Here is a 16,991-nt window from a genome sequence, read left to right as displayed (position 1 = left end):
TTGCTTGTATCGCATATGTATATGTTGTCACATACGGTTAAACTTTGGTTGCTGACTGGATATCCTGGTTGCATTGCCATGCAATGATGATATCGAAAATGTGTTTAAATGTACGGTAATTTAATACAATATTACTAGTATTTTAGTTGTTCTCGATTCGGTATTTTCATCGCCTACTTTTGTTATACGATTCTGTGCGAGAGACATAGGAGTGAAGTCGCTGTTCTAAATACTGAAGGATAGCCGTCAAGTGAACAACCAGATTGATCTAAAAAGTAGGAAACAGATCAACTGATCATCGCTTTTGCTTTACAATTATCGCGTTGGTATAACAGCCGACGCTAACACCCGACGTGGCCCGACGCTATCATACAGACGTCCGCCGTAGTTGCGGAGATAGGCCAATAACTCAGTTTGTCCCTTGACTTACGTATATAAACCGTTGGATGATTCGAACGAGCCGCTTGGACCCTTTACATAACTAGAAAATTAATAGCGTAAGAAATTTTCCAGTAGATCTTCAGTAACGCCTCACAATTAGAATCTATTCTTTGTTGTTCACAAATCTAAAAAAAAACCGTAAAATACGACATACAAAATTGAGAACGATACCATTTAAAAGAAATTAAACTGATTTTGATACTTCTTGTACTGATAAAGAGTGTTTTATTGTTATTAATATGCTACCAAAGAAGGTGATAGTAGGGCGCGCTAAGTAATACAGAGTACCAACACGCAAACAGAGAAAATGTACTAAACGAAAAAAATCTTTTTGTCATTGCAACAAAAGCAAAAAGGAATCTGTACTAAACGAAGGACCTTCTATGAGGTCCACCGAGCTGAGAACTTTTTTATATATATAGAACTGTTTATAATGGATAAATAGCAAAGCGCGTGCCAAATAGGTATCGTAATTATTTGGAGTCTCTTTTGCTAACACTCAACAAATAATTTAGTAATTAAATTAATTTGTAGTTTAAAACCAGTGACTTCCTTCAGTCATTTGCTGTGATTTTTTTAGTAATAGAATCCTATCGTTACCTTTATAACATTGTTTATAGTTTTCAAAGAGTAGCACTTTAATAAAGAGAGCGTTAGCAGTATCAATATGTCAATGCTGTCTTCTATTTAGCCCTATAAAATTAAACTTCTCCAAGCTTAGAGCACCTATCTATCCATATATCTAGTAATATCTGGCCTTGATATAGGAAGCCATCGTTTATCTGCTGCATCTATCTATCAATTAAAAATGTATAGAAATGCTTCCAAGTTTTAGGTTGTTTTAGGCTGCGTTAGTGTTGCTTTAAAATTTGGCTAGGTATCGAGCGTACCATAGCGAAACATATCGGTTATGCATTAATTTCTCATTTACTCGATAAAAATTCAATAAGAGTTTTTGGCCTGACGGAGGCTGGAGAGCAAAAAGCGAGCTCGGTTACAATTGGAGGTTTTTACTCAAAAAAAATGCCTAATGGTGAGTAAATCATTTGAGTACGGCCATATAACTCCTGTACACTGTAATATTACGTCATTTATATTAGCAGTATTATCTATCACAAGATTCTCTCAAATCTACCTGTCTATAAACAAAAGCAAAGACCACAAAATACCCTCTTTCGCAGATATTTATGTTCTGCCTGACAGTTCATAGAATTTCATTGTTTTCAAATGTTATCTAACGTAAGCAAGAGAGGATGACTAAATCGATTTTTATAGCGTTTTGTTTCAAAAATAACAGAATAACAAGCAAAACGAAGAAGAAATATTTATTGTGTCCAAGCGCGTCGATTCACTGCTTGCTTTGCACGCGTAAGTTATATTACAAGGAAACGTGTTTTTATCGCTATGACTTGTACTTAGTTCTGAAACTTTTAGTTTACCTTTTGAACATATGCGGAAACTAATAATATAGGGATATATACGGATAATATAGGAAAAAGCTATTATTACTATTGTTACTGTTATTAGTTACAATCATTTTTCGAAGATAAGCTTTGTCTCTAGTCCTCACTAGTCTCGCTGAGTTGACGATCATAGTGTAGAAAGGTACTCACGCCTCAAAATGGTCTGCGTTTTCTGAAAAATATTCTAGAAGGGTAAAAATTTCCTTACGTTAAAAATTGACAAGTGTTGAAGGTCACAACAGAGGAGACCTAAATATATTTAAATATAGATATAATATACTTAAGGGTTTGGTGCGTAGTGCGGTTGTTACGGTAAAACGTGCTCGGTTAGTAATGTCAAAAATAAGCAGCATGAAACAGATTTAAATTTAGTTACCCTTTGAACTACCTAATAATAAATACTTATCAAGCGAACTTCCTAAATACACAATGCGTTACTAGCATACCCCTTTGTTGTGTAAAAATTAAATGTATGTTTGTTAACGAATCATTGCAAATAGACACATGAAGCTGACAACCGTAATACGGGAGGATTTTTATTAAGCAGTCAACATGGTTTTATACAGAACACAAAAAACTGTTTTAGCGCCAGATCTCGAATCGCATCTGTACTCTCTATTTGTTAATATATTTCAATTTCGCGTCTCAAGTTCTCCTACATTTTTTCTCAAACCTTCCATACGTAATAAAATGTTTTGTTGATCTAATCTTATTTTAAAAACAGCACCAATTATAATAATGGTGTACCAATATTAATTTTTTTTCCTGCTTTTGCCTCCTCTCTAAGAATATGGCGCTGCACTTTGCCACTGGTGGTCTTTGGCAGCGACTTCCGAAATTCAATTTCCCTCGGATACTTGTACGGGGCAGTTCGTTTTTTTACGAAATCTTGAAGTTCCTTCTTGAGTGCCTCGCTTGCCTTCTTCTCGTCCTTCAGCACCACGTATGCTTTAACCACCTTAAGGATCACATGAGAAAATGCGTAGGAAAACGATAATTTAATGGATTTCCTGTCATATATATATATATATATATATATATATATATATATATATATATATATATATATATATGACAGGAAATATATATATATATATATATATATATGAACGCCAGCTTCGTTTCTCCTGAATGTTACGTCTGTATGTCAAGCTTACCTGAACACGTTCATGGTCAGGTGATCCTACAATGGCCGACTCGGCTACATCTTTGTGCTCGTGCAGAACCGATTCTATTTCTACGGGTCCAATTCGGTAACCAGCTGAATTAATTACGTCATCCGCCCGCGTCTCAAACCAGAAATAGCCATCTTCGTCACAGCGTACCTTGTCACCTGTCAAATAATAGTCTCCCTGGAAAACCTCCATAGTTTTTTTTGGATTATCCTTATAGCCAACGAAAAGACCAGGCGGATAGTGTGGCCTAATTTTGATAGCCATGTGACCGACCTCATTCGTTTTGACAGGCTGAAGATTGTCGTCAATAACCGCGACTTCGAACTCAGGTACTGCTTTTCCCATTGAGCCAGGCTTAGCCGGAAAGCTCGGGTTGCTCGTACAAACCATCAACGTCTCGGATTGGGCGAACGCTTCACGGATCTCAATTCCAGTATTCGCTTTCCATTTATTAAAGGTCTCGGCACTCAGAGGTTCGCCTCCGCTATAAGAACCACGTAACGACGGAAAGCTAAAGCTTTTACGCAAAGCCAACATCATCCTGTACACGGTTGGTGCTGAACTAATGTGTGTTATCCGATGACTTTGAATAAGGTTGACCAAGCGATTAGCATCGAAACGGTTGACCAAGTCAATGACAATCGAAGAACCGGCTATGAAAATTGGATAAGTTCCAAATGCCGTTTTAGCCCAACCTGTATCAGCTGTACAGAGGAAATCATCGGTTGTTGTCATGTCTAGCAGCAAATTCGTCAGCCCACTCATATGTCCTAAGGTGTAAGCCTGATTATGCTGAACCATCTTCGGGAAGCCTGTGGTTCCTGATGTGAAATACACAAGTGCATGATCACTAGCCTGGGTGTCCGTTGCCTCGAAAAGACTATTTCCATAAAGGGTATCCAGAAGTCTCCAATTGGCAGCTTTTTTATTCACGCAGATTTTATGTTTGACCGGCCAGTTAGGGTATTCGGCCTCGGTAACCTCTTCGATCTTGTCGGTTATAATCACCGTTGGTCGAAACTGCTGAATGCGGTAACGCAGATCGCGACTGAGCGCTTGGGGCGTGACAGATGTAAACTCAATGCCAGTCCGAAGCGCAACGATCGTAACGATCCAGAAATCGGCGCAACGGGGAAGGCACAAAAGGATGCGGTCGTCGCGAGTAAGACCCAGTTCGTAGAGGAACCCGCCAGCCAATGCCTTGGAAAGCTGGGACAGTTCAGTGTAGTTTATGTTCCGTTCAGTTCTGCTACTGAAACCGATCACTTTCAACGCCGGATGTGAGCTAGGCCGCTCGTTTTTCTGTTCCTTTTCTGCCCAGTGATCGATGACATCACGTGCGAAATTGAACCTTTTAGGTACCATACCAACAATTCGCCTGTCCACAATATCTTTAACACTGATTTCCGAGACAGACGCGTATCGCACACCTACCCGAGCCAAAAAGATTGCCCTCTTGGACAGCATTGCTTAGTATGCCTTATGTAAAATCCTTATAAGGCCAATACTGGATCACGAAAAACAATCACATTCGGCCCTCTTGTAACAGCTCCGAGTTGCTGTACTGTTTAATAAAACACCGGTGAATCCCCAGCCTGCTCTTCTAGCGCTAACATAAGGTATGGGTATTCGAATATAAAATTCAACTCACTTGTGTTGTCGATCTTATGGCAGTTACATCATTTTGGCAGACCTTTACTCTCAGGACATCGATACTGTTGATATAGAGAGAAAGCCTGTTAGTCCATGTCGAATTTGTCACCATCTGGCCAACAATCGTCCGCGATTGGTGAGAACTAGCGCTGTGAAAACAGGGCGTACCGGGCGTCCCTCTCCACAAAGTCCGTCACCTTTCCGCTTGTGCAGTTTATGGCTAAGCATGTTAGTCGGTTGAAAATTATCAACGGTGTATCTGTAAGTATGCTCGCTAGAAAGCTCTCTTTGTCGTTGAGAGGACTGCAGAGAGAAAATGATGTGACAGAAGCGCAGCTCATAACAGATTAGCATCAGGAACTAACTTCATTATTAGGGTATCATAAACACTGTTAGTGGTTGACGCTCACCCTATCATGGACAGCGCTCTTTGTTGAAATTCGTTCTGTACATACCGTCGCCGTATACCGTCGACACTTTTTGTTTCTTCAGCACACAAGATGTATTGAATTGCTTCCCACTCTTGGCCACCACGCTAGTTACTGTGCTCACTTATAACAGCAGGATATGTCCAGCGTGTGCACGTTCAAACTAGGCTTAGCGGTTTAGGTACCCGATGTCGAAACTCGAAACAATCTCACGTGTACAATTTATATTTATTTTGTGACAGATGGACCATGATAACGGAAAAACTATTATGTATTAACTGTAACAATTATGTAAAGTCGTGTCGCAGCAGTTATGAAAAATAGCTCTTTTAACGCTCACAAGTTTAAAATTTTAACAAAAATTCAATAGAGTTCTAACCACTTTGTGTCACTTGGACCCAACTTCTCCGTGCTCTTGAAATATTCTGAGATAGTTTTAGTAGCCATTTATGCCATGTACCTACATTACGTAACGTTGCACTTAGTGGGTAAACTAGTAAATTCAAAATTATTAAAAAATAGGTTAGATTTATCAATGGAAGGTTAGTCTGACTTGAAGAAAATGTTTGATCGCCCTATGCGACCGCCCTTTCTGCTGTAACGGAGCGGGGATATAGCCACGTATGTTATTTTAATAATCATCAGGCCAGCGATTCGAACCAGCCTCAATCATATGCCTGCGAGAGGCTTTGAAAATGTTAGCGTATGTGAAACACGTTCTTTAGAGTGGGAACCTAGCTTCTACGTGGAATTTTGTTATTGAAATCACAAGTTGTATTGCGAATGTCTCCCAGCGTTTGTTTTGGCTCACACTAAGAGTACTACATAGCATTTTAGGTTTACTCTGTCATGAAATATCTAAAAAAGTTTGTCGTAGCATAACCTCGAGATTAGCCAAGGCAACGTATTTATTGTCAAAGCACTCCATCATACATCATTTTAAGGCGTTTGTCTTAGGACACAACTTCTTCGCAAACGTTCAGGCGTTGATCACACATATACACCGTTTACTTTATCTTTATATATATATATATATATATATACCCAATATTTTTACATAATAAACGAAAGTGAGCGGATAACTACTCCACAACGCAAATTTTAGTCTGAAGTTTTTGTCAAGCGATTCATTTTACTATCAACTGTTCATTAGTATAGAACTTACATTATGAGGCAATTTATCTCTTGCTGCCCTTATTTTTGCCCCCCAGAGTGCCGCCTCAGACCAAACGACTTGCTTCAAGCAAAAAAACGGGATGCCTATTTGTCCTGAGGACCCCTGATGCCCAAGTACGCCAAAACACATACAGAATTCATAACAATGGAACAACTGCCAGCTCAATTTGGCAAGTCTTTTGTCCAAAGTAAATAATATAGTCGTCCTAGCAAAGTTACCCTTCAACCTGAATGAAGTCCGGCCACCTGCTCAGTACTGCGACTCCTATGATGCCATATGTACATGCATTACATGAACGATGGGACTACTAAAGTTTAAACGTAATGCTGACGAACTGTGCTAACTAACACCTAATACATTCCTGTTAATGCATTTGATTCTTTAGCAATTTTGGCCTTGCATACGTGAAGTTATGGCGTTAAGAACTTTCTAAACTCGACTGAAGGCATAGCATTCGTGTTTACGCTACAAGGGCTAACATATGCATTCGGTACATCGACACATACAGAAGCCAGAATTTAAATGCAGTGCTTCAACTTGTACGTGTTTTTCGTAGCAACCGAAGTGCATCTTCAGAGCTTTATCCAATACAGAGGGGAAGGGGCAGACACCTCATAACGATCAGCTAGTCTCATTAATGAAAGTTGCATAACGTAGCCGACTATCAGAATAATTAATTGAATTATATAAATATGTGCACCCCGGTGTTTGGCTGTAACTTTAACATATTAATGCGAGCAGTGTAACAACAAGAGTCTATTTTGCCTTCTGCACTACATTGGACCTTTTCTACGCATTCATTACCCGGAATGCTACCTCAGACCCCCGTGCGATAAGCTGCTGCAATCACTCAGCACTGACAGCGGTGGAATCGCTTTCCGTAACTTCAAGGGATCTGTTTTCGATCTTCGGAAATCCGAAATCGGCCGCTTGTTCTGACTCTGCAGGTAAACTGTTGTTTCTGGATAAAGACTCGTCTATTTTTTCTCCCTTAAATGCAGTTTTTGCGTCCTGTTGTTCCTCCCGTAAACAGGCAATATTCAAGATCGCGTCAATGATCTCTTCCGCTTGGGTCTTTGTGGCTGCGCTTGAGCCCTCGTCACCTTCAAATTCTTCACCAGGCTGCTCTATTTCTCCTTGAACCTTGAATTTGCCCGCGGCCCCAAAGTCCGACTCGCGTTTAACTTGTTGACGCTCTTCAATAGCAGCATTTCGATTCCCCAGGGGTGCAAAAGCCGGAGACCCTGGTATTTCGCATTCGCTGGCAGTTTCCGTACCATACAACCTGTAACGTTGTGGGTTGTGTGCTTTACAGCTAAGTGGAAAATAAATGCATAAATATAACAGGTTTGCTCCTAATGCTTCCTCTGTCGGGACATGAAAGCGTGCCAATAGTCTAAGCCACAGAATAATATAAATCGTCTATATGTGAGGCCATTCGGTTCCTGGAAAACGTTTCCCTATTATTTCAACTGTGTTGGAGCGGCAGTTACCTCGTCGGTTGGGAAATCTTAAGGTCATAAGAAGCTTTTTCTTCACTTGGAGGATACTCGAGCGTAGCATACCGTTCGTGATCTTTGCTGGGGCCGATTTCTCCACATTGACCAAGAAATTGCGCATGAATCCAGGACTGCGTGTCTTGCTGGTCCATGCCAATAGCGTCGTGGGTTGAGTGGACCTGTTCGTTCGAGTCGTTGGCTATTTGCAAGGAACGTGCTAGTCGCTCGAAGTATGTGCTGGGGCGAAGAGAATTAGATTAGGGTACGGCAAGACGTTTTAGTATCTTAAATGCTACGATTGATACGATGTAATGCAAAGTGTTACCCATAGAGCACAATCGATTTTCCTATTGCAGTTTACTACAACAGGAACGCAAGAAGCCAGTAATCAACGGTACATTGAGTGTAATGAAATCATACTTCATATTACCCACATGAGCCTAGTATCAGTGTAGGAACAATTGAATACTATTTTCAAATTGAGGTAATAAACGTTTTCTTATAGTTGTCGTTCTGAAAGTGGCCAACGAACTTTGGAACAGATATGAATACTCAGACAATGTCTGTGAAAGTGGGAAAGGTTTACTACTCGAGCGTTTAGCCCAGACACGTCGATTTTGTAATATCAATACAGGACCATAGGCAGAACCTTCGCAAGAACTTGAGATTCTCAATTTTGACATGTTTCCAATTGGACTGATACCTGTCATTGTTCTGCGCAGCGTCTTGTTCAATATTATCGGCGCCACTGAGCGTCGCCACTCCCACCGGACATGAAACCGGGACCGATCGAGGCTGTGCTGAAATCTCCGTAGTATCTTCTTTGGCCGTCGGATGTTGCTCAATTGGTCGATGAACGGGCGCGCTTGACGGATCGGCAAGAATCGTCACATCCACTACAAACAAAGCCACACAAATATAATAAACAAAAGCCCTCGCGTACCTGTACGAGATATATGAACATACTGAAAGCTGACAACATGCATTCAAATAACTAGCTTACGGCTATGTGCAGTAACATATTCTATAACACGTTACGAGAGCTCACCTCTATTACACACCGCCCGATTATCGTTCGTCACGACCGCCTATTATACTGTATTATACCTGTTTCACGACTTGCGAAGAGATTCGTTTGCTGCGCGCCTTGACTCCATTGGTTTCCGAGTTTCTCTTGCAGCTGTTGAATTGTAGTAGCTTCCGTGGTAGTTGTTGTTGACGTTGCTCCAAACTCCGTAAAGTTGTGCGCGCTACTATCCTGTGGATAAGCCTGAGAATTCGAAGTACCGTTTGATTCGACAGGTTCCATTTGCTCTTCGGAGTGGGGTGGATCAATGAAACTTGCCGGGGCCGTTGTAGTTGTCGTAGATGATGGCGTGTTCTCCAAAAGACGCTGCTTCTTTGCAACAGCCTCCTGTGGAGAGAGACATTGACACTAGCCACCCCTATTGAAGTATGGATTTGTTTGGAAAAATCCGAATGCAAATTACTCTATACAGATATATGCACAACGTAGCATTGCCGTTTGAGTTAAAGTCAAGTTCGGCTCTCGAAAAGCTTCAATTTGAGCCTATAGGCCTTGAAGCTTTCATAACAAATCTCAGTTTAACTTTTCTGTTGGACAGAAAATAAGCCATTGCTAGTCCTAGCGATTAAACAGGGCAATGTCTGTTTAATAAAGGTCAAATGTATCACTTTGCTTCGCGCACTCCCTTCTGTAGTCTGCTTAACTAAGTGTATTTTACGTCAGTTATGAAACATAGTCATTTGACTAAGGTCTGTAATTATGCAGCCACTACCTAGGACGCAACCGGCATTTCACGCCACTTACCACTGGTGTTTCCTGTTGTCGCTTGTAATTGGTTCCAGTGTAGTCCGACTGCAGCTGGGCCTGTTGCCTGCAGGTCCGCTGTGCTGTACACGGCACTTCCATTGAAGTTATGTACGGTGCGCCACAATACATTGCGTGCCGCGATCCAATTGTTGTATCGGGTACGCTATTTGTCAGATAGACATGGTCGGCGTGCACCTCAGTAATATTGGGCTCATAAGCAATGGCTGTACTTCGATACGTTGAACCTTGCAGTTGTTCATTAGTCACGATCGCCGTTTCGCCATCTAGTCCACTCGAGTGGCTTAACGAACCGTCCGACGGGATCGTGTACGCGGATGAACCACTGGTGCCCGTGTACACCATTCTGCCAATTGCACTGCTGCCGCCGCCGCCATAGTACAGTGCCTGTGACGTGTAAGCAGCGTAGCCGTCTTGCGGTATATGCGCCGATCCGAACTGCTGCTCCTGCATAGGTGTGCTAGCACCTGTTCCCGACTGAAGAGAACAGGCCGTCAGGGATGTCGCGCCAGACACGGTGCCACCGTGGGATGTTGTCCAATTAACGGCCCTGCTCGTGCTAGAGCCGTACCAGAGAGTCTGGCTGTCTACAGTCGGCTGCGACGCTGCCTGAAACTGTTCTTGTTGATGCTGAGATTGCTGCTGTTGCTGCTGCTGCTGAGGTTGCTGACTCTGCACGGCAGATGCGGCATGTTGTCCGCCAAGATAGTCCCACATATGGCCAGCGTCACCACCTTCGTCATGTTGTAACGCCTCTAAGCGCGCTCGTAGCTTGCTGTTAATATTTGTATCACGTAAAAATGTATGTACAAGCGACAAAGGTAGGCAGGGCTGTATACCGGAAACGGTGTTGTCTTATAAAGCAAAAACATGTACACCGTAAGCTGGATATGGAAGCTTAACGTTTCGATGTAAATGTTTATCACCTTCATAGATTACACTAAAAGTAGAGATATATAAACTAATGAGGTACAAAGTCACTCTTTTTTTATTATATACAAAACGATTTTGTTTTGAAAAAAATCTCGTAGTGCCCGGACGACTCCTCGTCCCTACCGGTTTCATTACATATTCGATCGAAATAAAAATCGGCAAATATATTTCACGGAAAGTGGGTACGGGCTTATTGTAGATCAAAGTGAAGAGCAGGGCACCGTTATAGTGCGGACGTAATTTCCTATATCGTTCTAATTTGTCTATTCTCATAGAATTCAAAAGTCTGATGTGAAAACCTGGTTAGTTACCTTCGGTGTTCAGCAACATGCTCTTCAAGCGCTTCGATACCTGCCGTCAGGAAGAGACAGCAGATGTTGCATTGATACGGAAAAAATCTGTGAGGTTCGCCATCCGTACTTATTAATGATGGGTGACGAGTTTGCCAAGAGGCGTCTTCGTGCGACGCCATCTAGATTTAGGAATGAACAGGAAGATTGCGTCAGTTAAATTGTACGTTACGGTCACTTACTCGATCTGGTCCAGTCTTGGAAACTCTCAACTCGGTGTTGTCGGTAGACGTCAGGCGAATCTAGGTTCGATATCCTAGATGAGAGTAAAAAGGTATGGCGTCTTTCTGTAACCTGATTAATAAGGCAAACCATTTAGCTGGATTCGGTTGGTCGGACGGGACAAAGAAATGCCATGAAAATAACCGATGCCTTAGAATACGAATCGCGTCAAGTTTCTGCAGAGCGGTAAAAGTGGAGGTCTGAATAGTTAGAGAAAGATCGCACGCTCTTTACAACGTGCCAACGCTCTGGCAGCGTAACTTCTACGTTGGAAAAATGTTTTTACCTCATTATGGGCGTACAAACTCAACGTCCCATGTGTCTCTTACCCTCGGTCGTAGCTAACTCACTTATTTTTGTATGCCGAATTCGAGTCTCCGAGGTAGAATCGTGTTCTACAAACATTAACAGTAGTGTTTTACGAAATAGACGGCGCTAATTGCCTTCTAATTGTGATACGCAAAAGACTAGCTTTCTGTGTACCTGCCTCAACAGTTCGATACTCCGATAAACAACTGTTTATACCTGTTTGCTGTTAGCTCTGCTAAAGTACGTGTTATGTTAGGCGCATGAATCATTTACGCTGTAGCGGTGCGGTTCAATTGTAATTGTAAAAGGATGTTGCCCTGTGGTCATCAACATTTGTGGGTAGTGCGGCTTCTCGGCCTGTACACAAGCGGGCCTGGTTAGACCACAAATTTATAAATTCGTGGATCGCCTGTAAAACTCATGAGCTGTACAGGCGATACTCGATCAACCTTGACAAACGCAGGTTACTTGCTAGCTGGCTAGATGGACGCAGGTATATCTTGCGTATTGAAAAACTATACGTTCGAAGTTGCAAATGACTCGAGCGACACGATACCGACAAAAACTCGGGTTAGTTTGTACGATACCGTGTTGGAAACGACGATATCGTTTCTGTAAAGCTAACCAATATGCTCCTGCCTTATATTTCAGGTGCTAGCTCATGTTTGAGTAAGGAAACTTCAAGAAAAAGGTGTCTAATGCCGGCAATCTTCCGTTCGAACCCGCGTCCGAACTTGACGTGTTCTGCCCCTTGAATAAGGTCTCTGCACCTATTCAAAATTTCAATTTGATTCTCGTTTGAGCTTGCCCACGTAACCACGTCATCTACTGCTTTATTTTTCTTTATCATAGCCACAAAATGTGTTGTTGTTTTCTACCAGACAAACGTATCTACTGACGTTGATGGCATACTCACCCAGCTAGAATTTGCGGCAAGGTTCCTCCAGCATACAACAGATGGCGTTCTGCAAGCCGCTTCGCGCTAGCGTTGGTCAGCTTTGTTCTCTCTCGAACAACTCGTTTCTGAATCTTCTTGCAAGATGCCTACAGACTAGTGTACGAAAAGGGCGAAGACGCACTCCGACACCACTTCAATGATTAGGCAGGGACACATTCGTGTCAATACGCGCTAAAACTGTGCAAAAAGGCAGACGACGGCGCTTGCCGCCAAAAGGATCAATAGAGAACTTGTGAAGGAAATGGAATGATTGTGCATGCGCGTGACGGCGCCACAATTTGACAGCGAATCGAACCATCGTGGAACGGCGAAACTCTATATACGGTTCTTAAAGAAAATCGTCCTTTAGCCTATAGTGGCAAATGCATTGCGTGAAGTGCAGTATATTTGTGAACAAAGCAATATGTTTAGAGAGCAGCAGACGAACCATAGGCCACGAGGCGTATCTAATTGCTGTAAAAAAAAAAACCCAATAGATCAACAAAGACGTATGAGACGAAATGTTAACGAAGAAATTCATTTTCAGTTCTCTATACGTCCAGTGTTCTCTCAAATAATTAGAAAAATATACAAATGGAGACCGTTTTCAGTGCGTTATTCATTCATATCAATCTAAATAGTCGAACGTTCTATATTCCTTCTATGTTGAATATATGTTATATATATGACGAATATCGTACCGAGTTGTGATACGCACATGCTGGTGTTATTGCACACACCATGTGTGCTTGTAACTATTATGCACTTATTAAATTCGTTAAGGCCCTTTCATTTGTCTAAGCCGACAAAAAAAAACGTCTGAATGTTTCGCTATGAGGTGACCACAGCAAAACACATCATAAATTACAAGGATAAAGAACACGCTGCTATTCATGACGAAGACTTCAGATGTACATTTGCAACACACGTGAATTCGGCGCGAAGAACTTCGCTATGGTAGTGTATCCGCTGGCTACAGACGTGTACAGATCTCCTGATATCCTGAGGCGAAGATCATCCGTATATCTTTTTTTTTCTTTTTATTGAAAACATTTGTGTGCGACTTCGGCAAATATCGTTCATTATAATGGAATTAACATAGTCCTAGGGATCATACTAGCAACCGATACTGATCAAATACAATGATAACAAGTCTTCCTCACAATCCAGCATAACGAGTCGAATGGTCGGTCTAAGTAACCAGTTCGTATAGAAGTGAAACCGTACAGGAAACAGAGCGTTTGGTGATTCGTTGGCTTCGTGTTGGTCGATGAATGACAATAAATCATAACGCTGCCCTAGCAGTAATGCGTTTAGGCCCTCCGCGTAGGGTTGACCTGAATTGAATTGAACGTACAGAATCTTCAAAAGAATACCACACTCAAACTCAGCGTCACTTCGCACATATCTAAAAATATTTATCTAATACTAAATTAGTTATACCTTACGAGTATATCGAGCCGCAGTGATCTTGCGGGACACCATTATCGTCCTATATAACCTGTAGTCACGTCTAACGTGTTGGCCTATTGTGATGCCGATGTTAGTCTTAATCGTTGCTTAGAAAAGGCTTTAGATTGCGCATAGCCGTTCCATAATTTACAATAGATGAGCCGAAATCAGGCAAGAAATTTCTCTGTCATTAGCCCCTGGAAACGGAGTCGGTAGCTCGAGGACAACAAAGTGCTAGATTCATAATCAACTGGTTTTTGTCACACATGTGTTTGCCGTTATAGATCTCATATACAACGAAAGATATTTGGCTTGAAAACTGCCGTTATCGCGCCGTATGCCCCGCTGCCGACGTCGGACGAAATGCACGAGGGCACTTTCCTACCCAGAACCTGATAACATTACATTCGTTCAGAGCACTATTGAATATCAGTCCAGAAGCCTCGAATTTTGCTATGCATGCCCGTCGTGCTTAAAGCCCTAGTAGAGCAAAAATTTCAATATAGTTATCTTTGAAAGTGGTATGCAGTCCGGTCCATGGTTTCATACCGACCAGCATGTTGGTTACATAAAAATTCTGATCTGTATCTCACTCTCGGCGATTTAGGCGAAGGTTGACTCGAAGCAGTCCTCTCATACGACGTATAGCATCGCTTAAATGGTTTAAGGGTAACTCGTAGTAGATACCTACTCACTAGTATGCACTTCTATTATTATAACGCTTGATAATGGATTCTGTAGTGGCCTGCGGGGTGAACGTCAGTCTGCAATTGAACTACACTTCGATACGACGATGATATAAAGCAATCAATTGGTTAGTGACTAAATAATATTACGTCCAGTAACTCAGCGAGGTACTGCTTTCTATTACTCAGGACGAAATGACTCGGCCTTCTTATTACCTAATTGAGTTATGTTCACTTCTTCATGTGAAGAGGTTTTCGAAGTTAAATTGACGGCGCTGGTCGTCAACCAACTGACGTCGGTACCAACTGGCCTCTAAAATCGGTTGAACCTTACGTAGCGATCTAGATTATTGGTAAACCTAGAAAATTAGAGGGAGGCAAACCCTGTTTCGTCCAAGTAGTAATCCTATTCTTATAAATGCTTTGGTTTCACTAGGCATAAATTGCGTTCGACCAAAAGGATCTACCTGCTGTATGTGTGGAAGAGTACCTACAAGATTATGTGGCAACAATGGGTAGCCTAGTACAGGAGACCTAGACACATGGATTTTACTGATTATTGCCTTATTCATAATCATGACATTTGATTAGTGTCGCAGATAGTTGCTTCTCAAGGCGTTCATCCTTAAACAATGGAAAAATAGAATTTTATTTAATATTGTCGAAGAGTTTAATAATTCTGCTGTTAATTTAGCTCTAAAAATCACTGTCTGTTAATTAACATTGAGAATGTCAGCTATCTACAGAAAACCATTCGAATTCACGTCCTAGGAGTCTACCTGTAATTTCAGTTCAAAACAATTCCTAAGATACGTTGTTCTCCGACGCCTAGTAAGATTATTGAGACACTTGGCAGGCTACAATCTAAGGGGTAATTTCTAGTTTTCTCAGCAGACATATCCACCAGTTTGATTTATGGCACATGCCTCTATATAGGGACAATTGACGCATGAAACGATACACTAGACAGACCGTTTGCGCAGCCGGTAGGACTTTAGCATCCGAGTCCTGATCGTTTGGCCAATATACAGGAGAAATACGAGATTCTGAAATAGCACCGTGCTTTGTTGGTATCATCTTTAGTCGTCCGCAGGCTAGGAGCGATGAGAAGGGTATCTTCCTCGATGCAGCGTTCAAAACTATATATATGTGCACAAAGAAGCAGAGTGGACTAATGGGAAACAGTTGTTTTCATTACTGCCATTAACCCTGGCTCGCAGGTGCTTTCCATAGCCACCAAACCTGCTGCCATTTGCCATGCGAATCTAACCATAAACAAATAAAAACGGAAACTCGCCTCTAATTAGGTCTTGGTAAAATATGACTTATACACTGGTACTCCCGCAAAAATACACATAGAGCATCTGGGAGCTCTAACGTGAGTTTAGTGAAAACCTTATCATAAACATCGTTCTTCAAGTCAGTACTGAGCGAAGTACAATGAACGTATTAAGATTTATTATCGTGTTCCAACCAGTGCCTGGCTTGCTTCATGGTCATCTCAATCTTTAGTACGCAGGAAACCAGAACTATCCTAACGTATTAATCACGCAAATTTGTACGAATCATCAATTGTGTGATTTACCATGTCAGACAGGCGGTATCTTGAAGATTTTTTCCAATAACTATTGATTCAAAATAGCTGAAACCTGAGCATCAAGTTTACAAGTTATCGTCTGCTAACACCAACTAGCCTAACTTTCTGAAGGACTTCCCTTTATTCATTTCTTTAACTATTCTAAATAGTACCAATAGCTTCATTCTTGCTGTAATTTTATTAATTTCTACTTCGTATTTGATTTTCTAACTACAGTATTTAGCTACCCAATGATTTCGACCCACGCGATTCGATACGTCGCGTGAAAGCTCTGTTTGCAACGATATTGTGATCCAGCCACAACTGCTGGCAGACAGGGCATATAACCGTGGCATTACATTCACGTCGATAATTCTGCGGTGCCGACCTGTTCAGGCTACAACGATGAACTTACGTTTGTGCTAGATGTGTTTATAATGTCCTATGTTCCTTAGTCACGCCTTAAACACGTGCGGCTACAAAGCATTGTTGCTGCCACTTATTTTTAACAACCAATCGCAAAACACTGCCTCGTTTTGTATCAATTTCACAACATATACTTCCATATAGATATTCTACTACCGTGATACTACACGCTTGACAATCGTAAGGAATATGTAGGAACTATTTCAGGACGACTAACACAACGAGACAAACTGGAACTTCCGTGCAGGATGTACTTATCTAACTGGAAAAACTGTGCATCGCCTAAACTTGAACACGTTAAATCATGCGGTTGCTGAATAAAAAAATCTTAGATAATTTTCTGGCAGGCACGTATGTGTACGGTACGCAAAATCTAAAGCATACGACGTAATTCAGAATATCGAAAACCCAA

The 16,991-nt window shown here is 41.5% G+C and overlaps 2 protein-coding genes across 8 annotated transcripts; both read right to left on the bottom strand.

Annotated features, from left to right (window-relative positions):
- Positions 1–2,409: 2,409 nt before the first annotated feature.
- Positions 2,410–5,396, bottom strand: LOC111248230 (acyl-coenzyme A synthetase ACSM4, mitochondrial-like). Its single transcript, XM_022800188.2, has 2 exons — positions 3,062–5,396; positions 2,410–2,862 (listed from the first exon to the last, which is right to left on the bottom strand). The coding sequence occupies exons 1-2, from the start codon at positions 4,544–4,546 to the stop codon at positions 2,635–2,637; spliced, it is 1,713 nt and encodes a 570-aa protein (XP_022655923.1). The 5' UTR covers positions 4,547–5,396; the 3' UTR covers positions 2,410–2,634.
- A 643-nt stretch (positions 5,397–6,039) lies between these two features.
- LOC111248229 (uncharacterized) lies at positions 6,040–12,560 on the bottom strand. 7 transcript variants are annotated; one of them, XM_086984199.1, is made up of 8 exons: positions 12,419–12,558; positions 11,154–11,265; positions 10,933–10,972; positions 9,668–10,463; positions 8,944–9,250; positions 8,540–8,732; positions 7,831–8,073; positions 6,040–7,622 (listed from the first exon to the last, which is right to left on the bottom strand). In XM_086984199.1, exons 4-8 carry the CDS (start codon positions 10,403–10,405, stop codon positions 7,184–7,186), a joined length of 1,920 nt encoding a protein of 639 aa, XP_086840325.1. In that variant the 5' UTR covers positions 10,406–10,463; positions 10,933–10,972; positions 11,154–11,265; positions 12,419–12,558; the 3' UTR covers positions 6,040–7,183. The 7 variants fall into 7 exon arrangements, with proteins under 7 accessions (XP_086840325.1, XP_086840326.1, XP_022655921.1 ...); XM_086984200.1 differs by having other exon boundaries at positions 11,154–11,227; XM_022800186.2 differs by lacking the exon at positions 11,154–11,265 and having other exon boundaries at positions 10,933–11,093; positions 12,419–12,560.
- Between the last annotated feature and the right edge of the window lie 4,431 nt (positions 12,561–16,991).

The sequence above is a fragment of the Varroa destructor genome, unplaced genomic scaffold (assembly GCF_002443255.2).
Source record: "Varroa destructor unplaced genomic scaffold, Vdes_3.0 BEIS01000003.1, whole genome shotgun sequence".
Taxonomy (NCBI): domain Eukaryota; kingdom Metazoa; phylum Arthropoda; class Arachnida; order Mesostigmata; family Varroidae; genus Varroa; species Varroa destructor.
The sequence above is the reverse complement of the archived record's forward strand: the minus strand, read 5'-3'. Positions and strand labels throughout refer to the sequence as shown.

Excerpts from the sequence above, each read along its gene's own strand:
- LOC111248230 (XM_022800188.2), bottom strand. The coding sequence starts at position 4,546 with ATGCTGTCCAAGAGGGCAATCTTTTTGGCTCGGGTAGGTGTGCGATAC. Across the intron at positions 2,863-3,061 it reads CTGACCATGAACGTGTTCAG|GTGGTTAAAGCATACGTGGT; the intron begins GTAAGCTTGACA and ends GTGATCCTTAAG.
- LOC111248229 (XM_022800186.2), bottom strand. The coding sequence starts at position 11,093 with ATGGCGTCGCACGAAGACGCCTCTTGGCAAACTCGTCACCCATCATTA. Across the intron at positions 10,464-10,932 it reads CATGTTGCTGAACACCGAAG|CAAGCTACGAGCGCGCTTAG; the intron begins GTAACTAACCAG and ends AAATATTAACAG. Across the intron at positions 7,623-7,830 it reads AAGATTTCCCAACCGACGAG|GTTGTATGGTACGGAAACTG; the intron begins GTAACTGCCGCT and ends ACAACGTTACAG.